This window comes from Hippocampus comes, unplaced genomic scaffold (genome assembly GCF_001891065.2).
Source record: "Hippocampus comes isolate QL1 unplaced genomic scaffold, H_comes_QL1_v1.1 scaffold282, whole genome shotgun sequence".
Taxonomy (NCBI): Eukaryota; Metazoa; Chordata; class Actinopteri; order Syngnathiformes; family Syngnathidae; genus Hippocampus; species Hippocampus comes.
This window is the reverse complement of record NW_017806073.1, coordinates 1,438,581-1,446,096: the sequence shown is the minus strand read 5'-3', so window position 1 is coordinate 1,446,096 and position 7,516 is coordinate 1,438,581. Positions and strand designations below refer to the sequence as shown.

Here is a 7,516-nt window from a genome sequence, read left to right as displayed (position 1 = left end):
ACTCATATCTCAAGGCACCACTGTACAAGGAGCTGACTTGCCTTGAGTGTAATGTAATATCCTCTCCAACAAAACTGGGTACTTGGTGATGCGCTGGGTGACTAAAAGGATAAACTCTGGAATCCCTCTCCTCCTGACCAGCGAGTTATGGCTCTGTTGCTGTGAGCAGAGAGGCCACAAGGATTTTACAACATTGCAGATCTTGAAAACATGCAATGTTCTACAACCGGGGGCCCCACTTTGACAAAGTTCTGGAGTTTTTTATTCTGCTGTTGAAGCTCCTTGAAGACACTGACAGCTTCCATGTGGTGACTGCAGAAATCGCCGTACACTTGCTTCATTGTCTCAGCATTTTCATCTGAGAACTGAAAGGGTCATCTTCAGTTTTAAGAAGAGTCCTTTGATATGGGTGGACGGTGACAATATTTTTGGCAATCGTGAACATGTATGCATCGTGACCAACCTGCTGAAGCAGGATGTCTCCGATCTGATGGATGAGGTAATTTTTCTGGTTCTCGGCTTGGGTGGAAGCTTGTCTGCACTCCTGCAGTGATCCAAAGAGGTTCCTGTGGAAGAGCAACAAGGAATCCAAACAAGGGAAGATCCGGGCCACGCAATCCCAGTCGAGTTGCAGCTCCTCCAGCATTCCTCGTCTGAACACTTCGGACATGACCGTCAGAGTCTGGATGTGGTGCAGCTCGGTCTGCATTAGTTCTACAAGGAGGCAGCAAAGTGGATTATCATAATAATACAACTGATTCACGAAGAGACTGGAATGGCTTAATGACTCTCGATGACAAAAGACCGCCCGGCCTCACCATAAATTACATCCTGGCGTTTGATGGCACGTCTGTCATGCTGCCGGCAGAAATCCGGACTCACTGCAAGACTCCACGACTCTGCGTCGAGTCCCAGAAGATCGGCTGATAGATCACTTAATAGAGGAGCATCGGCATCATCTGCGCAACAAGTTTTTAAACCTGTGATAGTGTGCAGTCATTCTATGAAACATTCAAACTTTTACAAACGTCTGATTAACCCTCACTGACCCTGCGGGGCCATTGGTGGGTCGACTGAAGGAAGAATTGTCATTGGGGCGCCCTCATCGGACTGTGAGCCGTAAGCTGTAGGAATGGAATCAATCTCCATTGCTGCTGTGTCACTCAGCCTTCTATAGAACAGAGAGGGGAATATAGAAACGTTAATTAGCTTAGTTTTAGGTACAAATTGCTATTCACAATGAGACCGCAATAAAGGCTAGCTAGAATCAGTTTTGTGGTGGATTCCATCTGATTACTGTGAATATGCAGGGTTGAACTACGGATGTCAATCCTACCTGCTCTCTAAAGAGACGGAGAGGCCTTTGGAGAGAGCGTCGAGTGTTTCTCGCTTTTCTTTGGTCGTTGGTGTGAGTGAGGATGACGAAGAAACGGAGGAGAAGGCGAGGGGTGTGGAGGGAGGGATGTCTTTCACAGAAGCTGAAGGAGACACCGGGATAACAGGAAATGTTTTCATTGTCATGGGAAACAGCAGGTGAAGACGCCGATGTTCAAATTAAAGTCTCGACCACAGACCACAGAAAATGATTTAAAAAACAAAACAACACCGAGGCACCAAAATCATGAAAAAACAAGCACTTGTCTTCATTCTCCATGGGCGTGTCTCCTTGAAGACCACACCACGCCCAACTATATATTACCATATGCCTCTAATACGAGCTGGAGGGGGGGGATAACATATACAAATATACACAAACACACATTTTATATATATGTAAATAAAATTATGGGGGATGGAGCGACTCCTGCCGAGGCCCATGTGCATCACTGGGCTCAGTTTCTGCCTGGACGCCAATCAAGGGTATTTAAATGATGAAAAACATTTTAGCACTAAATCTCCAGACTTGAAATCTACATAGTTCTTGGGCTTTGTACATCTTTAAAAATGGTTGATGTGTTTACAAAGAAAGATCTGAATTCACTCTAGTCCACAGTCTATAAGTCACAGGTGTCAAACTCAAGGGCCGGGGGCCAGATCTGGCCGGCCGCATCATTTTATGGAGCCCGCGAAAGCAAATCAACCAGATCAACTTCCATGACGCTTGATAAAATCCGTACCAAAATTTCAAGTTGTCATATGTAATAAATCGGTATTGTTAGCTATTACAAGCATTATTTCAGAAACGTCAACAACAGGGGGAACAAACTACTCTCCTTGACTTTTGATTTCAAAATCTAATAATTGTGTACTCTACAGGGAATAATACGAGGAAGTGATTCAACATTCATAATGGCCCTTCGAGGGAAACTGTGACGACAATGTGGCCCGCGACAAAAATGAGTTTGACACCCCTGTTATAGACAATCCATGTCAAGCACAGAAGTACAATAACAGAACACCACTGAACGAAGGGGTGGTGGTGGTGGTGGGGGGTTCCTCTCAATAGGGATGTTCACACGGCACACATTTGCATCGGTGCTGCACCAACGTATTTTGTTGCGATATATCTTACACTGGTTTAAATTTTGTGGAGCGTTCACACATAAAAAGCTGCTTACTAAAGAGAAGCTTGTTAACCCCCGGTGCAGCCCCACTTGCGTTCACACTGCAGTTTCTGTGGCCGTGCAATACGATAGCAATAATACAGAAATAAAACATGCGCGTGCGTAACGTGTACTTCCTTTTCCCCACCTTGTTTGTGACATATCGAAAAACCATGGTTTATACTTCTCCAGACAAATCAACGCTGTGGTTTATCAGACACCGTAAAAGGATGAGAAGAGAGAAAGGAAAGATGACGGAAGTACAACAGAGCACGAAAGCAACGCATTCAATACCAGTATGTAATCAACTCTTCTCATGCGTAGCGAGTCTACCCCTGTCGCGTTCACACGTCCCATTTTATATCGGTGCTGCCTTGCAAACTAGCATTTACTCCGGAGTAAATTTTTAAACCACCTCGGAGCAGGGTTAAATTTGCTCCGGTTTAAGCAGTTTTCAGGGGCTACACCGGTATAACTTTGTACGTGTGAACGCTCTATGGGGGGCAGCACCGGTACTACACCGAAGTAAAAGTGGCCGTGTGAACACCCCTAATCAAGCCCTTCCAGGTCTCTTTGTCATCAATGAAATTGTCAGTTGTGTAAATGTGCCATTTCTTTTTAATATAGCTGCCCAATAAAAAATGATTTGATACGTATCTCAGTACATTTCAATGAGGAACTATTCGATTTGGTTCGATTCGAAGCACCAAATCTTTGAAATCAAAACCCAATTTTCTAATTGAAATTGTTTTTTTGCTCCACCCCTAATGGTAGGTTAATTAAAGTCTCAAAATGTTCCCGAGGTGCGAATTGTTGTTGGTCTATGGGTGCCCTATGTTTGACTGGTTACCAGTCGAAGGTGTACCCTGCCTGTCGAACAAAGACAACTGGGATAAGCTAAGCAAGACAAGCACGAGAGAAAATAGATAACCGTATCGATGCAGAAATTCACTTCTACGTTGCTGTTTAATGTAGTTGAGAGATGAATTCTGTATAGCATGGTCATTTGGTCAAACACCTGGGCTGCACGATATTGGGAAAAACATGCAATATGCGATATCGGTTTTGAATATAATGATATTACTATTATTGCAATATTTAACATGTACCGAAAGAAACATTTTATTATCATGACATATTTTATTGTGAATGAAATAGATTACTTTCATGCAGCAAAATAAAGAAGCTCAATGTAGTCTTCACTAATTAATTGTAATGCCACAAGATACTGTTCACCTATTGGATGGCACATTTAAGGTTTCATTGTTGCTGGTCAAATTGAAATGAAAGCATACAATTCCATATGAAACTTATTGCACGTCTTTGCGATATGAATACTGCATGGGCAATTATCGCGATAACAATATTTTTTTTTCAGTCTACCGTGCAGACTAAACTAACAGTACTCAGAAAAAGGATACTGGAAATGTCCATAGTCAATAAGAAGTAGCCCTGGATATATCAGAAAGCAGAGCAGAGTGCAAATCTGGAGAGAAAAAAGGGTTGGTTTAATTGTACCTCAAATCCCTGAAGGGTATATTCAACTCACATTCTGCTCTCCATTTGTGTTGCACACCACAGAGAGAACCATATTATCGTCACTGTCCTGTGAAAAACACAGATGCCCGCTTTTGTCATTTTAAAATGTTTTTGTGTTAATGCGATGTCGGGAATGCGGACACCCTACTCACGTAAAAAATGTTGAAAACGACAAAAACGGACATGTGTGTTTTTCTCCGGACAGCGAGATTATGTGATTCGCTAATGTATGAAGAAGACAGGAATTACTTGATGATTGTAACTGCATTAGCTGAATAAGCTAATGCTCAATGCCACTGGAGAATCATGTCTCACCTTTCTTTTAATAGTGCCACTATTCAGCCATAAACAATATAATACAACGGCAGGGATGTATATGAGGAGATCTGCAACAAGCACTGCAACAGATACAGAAACAAAACAGACCAGAACTTTTCATTCAAGCATCCCTTGAAGGAAGTATATTCATAAATGTTATCTATCATTACAAGTTTTGCAGTGTACATGGTGCTTTTATGTTTCTTTTTCCCCGATAACCGTACCTGTTGTTCTCATAAATAACTTGTGTGTTGTACTTTCATAACCTCTGGATTTGTGAAGCTGCACCCATTCAGGGTTTATTATCTTGGCACTGCAACGTAAAATAAATTATTTAACTGTTGTTGAATACGCAGACAGGGGGAAGTCAAATCAACTAAAACTTGGTGGAATGCTGAATTCAAAAGGGTTACTCAAGTCTCAGACATTTTCAGTGAGGCTTTCATCACAAAGTGTGATTACTTACATATGAGCACAGATCAGGCTGTGATAGGCAGTCAGAGGAGGATAATCAAGACCCCAGTAATTCAAGTCATTGTCTGTGGTATTGAAGTACCTGAAGGAGGGCAAGGAAAGAATGTCCATTTGTAACTAAATACTGTACCTGGCAAAACTACACTAGCTGAGGTGAGAACCCTCACATGATATTAACAGTAAAAAATTGAATTTGCACAACAAAGATTGGAGCTTCGATCTGTAACTCTCATTGTGATTATCTGCAAATGTATTTTCCACTATCAAAAAGTGTGCTGATGGTGATGCTGTGAACATGACACAGCATGAACACTCAGATAAGTAAAACAGAAGCCGACGTGACGTAAGCTATAAGGTACTGTAGCTCTTTCCAAACATACAGCAATGCTCAGTTGGTATGTGTCAACAAGGGGTCTAATACTGACCATTCATGCACTGGAAGATTGTAGGTTATTTCTTGCCAGTGCCTCTGTGCTTCATAGTCGCCAAACATTGGCGCTTTTCCTGCCCCTGGAGACAAACATTGAAGTTTTGAGAATGGGGAAACAGACAGGCAAAAAACGTAAACACACTGCTTCAGTTCCAAACACGAGGTATGACAAACAACATACAGTAATTTCAATATTTTATGAACGTCCGAGCATGATGATTTTGTGATTGGCAAAATTATTGATGGCAATAAGTAGCGCTACAAATATATAAGGAGCTTCCTACCGGAGTAAGAATTTAAGGACACTCCCCATCTCACAACAACGCCGAGTAAAACACATATTGAAACGAAACACCAAGTCTGCATAACTCCTAAGAGATAAGGTTAATTGTTGTCTCATTCAAAACTGACAAGACTCTATTAAATGTGGCTGTTTGCAGTCTCCGAGCATTTCCTGTAAACGTCATCATTTACACGTTGTTATTGGTCAATGGTTGCCGACGCTCGCATCCAGACGTATGAGACATTCAGGTTCCCTAAGAATATCGGACTTTCAATATTCTCTCTTAAAGGGATTGCAGATACAGTACTTTTTTGGTGGCGCATGACAGATATTTTTTTCTAACATATACTGACAGAATCAATTATTTTGTTTAAATACAAGACAGAATTGATTTAGATTTTGGAGGATGGCAGAGTGTAGTAGACTTTGTGGAATAGATTTGGAGGGTAGAAAGGTGGGCAAGTTGTTATGATCTGCCTCATAGTTCTGAGTCAAGTTATAATTTTTACATACTGTATTGAAAATGCCATGTTCCTGTTCTTGGGTTAACCAGCAGGTGGCAGATTGGAGCGAACTTTCTGTGTGCACACCTGCTGCCGATTCTGTCATTCGGGAACCAGGTATTTTAGGACCGACAAAATTTCTGATGGTTGTTGGAGTGTTGTTTGACCCTGCTACTGCCGTTGCGCAAGTGATCATTTTCATTGACCTCTTGTCATGTTTGCTCTTGTTCTCAGGGAAGTTATTCCTGCCCCCATGGCTGCGTTCTCAGGTGTTGCAATGGAAGCACGTCTAAGGTGGCTTGCCATTCCGGGGTAAACCGGACCTTCCATCTCATCACTCAGCGGTTTTGGTGGCCAGAGCTTAGGAAGGATATCTTGGACGACATCAAGGCCTGTTCCACCTGTGCAGGCAGTAAGGCATCCCCCCGGCTGGGTTGCTGCACCCTCTACCGGTTCCACCTCGACCTTGGTCCCATATCTCCATGGACTTTGTCACTGGCCTCCCTCCTTCCTGGGGAAAGTCTGTCATCCTCACCATTGTCGACCGCTTCTCGAAATCCACTCATTTTGTTCCGTTGTCCAAGCTGCTGTCGGCCCTGGAGACCGCCGACCTCCTCATCAGCCATGTCTTCCGTCTTCATGGGATCCGGGTGGGCATTTGGTCCGACCGGGGTCCTCAATTCATTTCCAAGGTGTGGAAGCGGTTCTGTCGTGCCATGGGAGCCACAGCAAGCCTATCGTCTGGTTACCACCCACCGTCCAACGGGCAGACAGAACGGATGAACCAGGGCCCGGAGGCGGCTCTGCGACGCGTGCGTCTCCACCGTCCATCTTGGGCTGTCCACCTGCCGTGGGTGTTGTACGCGCATAACACCCTCGTCTCGTCAGCCACAGGTCGGTCTCCGTTCATGTCTGCTTCTGGCTATCAACCTCCACTGTTCCCATCTCAGGAGGGGCAGGTAGAACTCCCGTCGGTACAGATCTAAGACGGGCCCATCGCGTGTGACGGAGACCAGGGCGGCTCTGTGACTCACCGCATCTAGGAACTGGCAGATTGCAGACCGTCTGTCGCCGGGCGTGGGGCAGAAGGTGTGGCTGTCGACAAGGGATCTGCATCTGGCCGGTACTTCGAACAAGATGGGGCCACACTTCATGGAACTTTTCGAGGTGAATGTATCGTCAACCCCGTCTCCGTCAGGCTCCGGCTGCCACTGACCATGAAGGTCCATCCCGTCTTCCACGTTTCCCTGCTCAAACCAGTGGCCTCCTGTCCCCTGGCTCCTCCTCCCACCCCACCTCCTCCTCCCCGTGTTATCGACGGCGACCCTGTGTACACGGTGAGCGAAATCTTAGACTCTCGGCGCAGTGGTAGGGGTGTCCAGTACCTGGTCGACTGGGAGGGCTACGGACCGGAGGATTGGCAATG

At 44.5% G+C, this 7,516-nt stretch overlaps 2 protein-coding genes across 2 annotated transcripts; both read right to left on the bottom strand.

Annotated features, from left to right (window-relative positions):
• Positions 1–9: 9 nt before the first annotated feature.
• LOC109530530 (rho guanine nucleotide exchange factor 28-like) lies at positions 10–1,530 on the bottom strand. Its single transcript, XM_019894344.1, has 6 exons — positions 1,337–1,530; positions 1,050–1,171; positions 819–959; positions 464–714; positions 240–365; positions 10–159 (listed from the first exon to the last, which is right to left on the bottom strand). Exons 1-6 carry the CDS (start codon positions 1,519–1,521, stop codon positions 10–12), a joined length of 975 nt encoding a protein of 324 aa, XP_019749903.1. The 5' UTR covers positions 1,522–1,530.
• A 1,485-nt stretch (positions 1,531–3,015) lies between these two features.
• On the bottom strand, positions 3,016–5,763 carry LOC109530528 (dolichyl pyrophosphate Man9GlcNAc2 alpha-1,3-glucosyltransferase-like). Its single transcript, XM_019894342.1, has 6 exons — positions 5,589–5,763; positions 5,300–5,384; positions 4,867–4,956; positions 4,625–4,713; positions 4,398–4,480; positions 3,016–4,029 (listed from the first exon to the last, which is right to left on the bottom strand). The coding sequence occupies exons 1-6, from the start codon at positions 5,668–5,670 to the stop codon at positions 3,940–3,942; spliced, it is 519 nt and encodes a 172-aa protein (XP_019749901.1). The 5' UTR covers positions 5,671–5,763; the 3' UTR covers positions 3,016–3,939.
• Between the last annotated feature and the right edge of the window lie 1,753 nt (positions 5,764–7,516).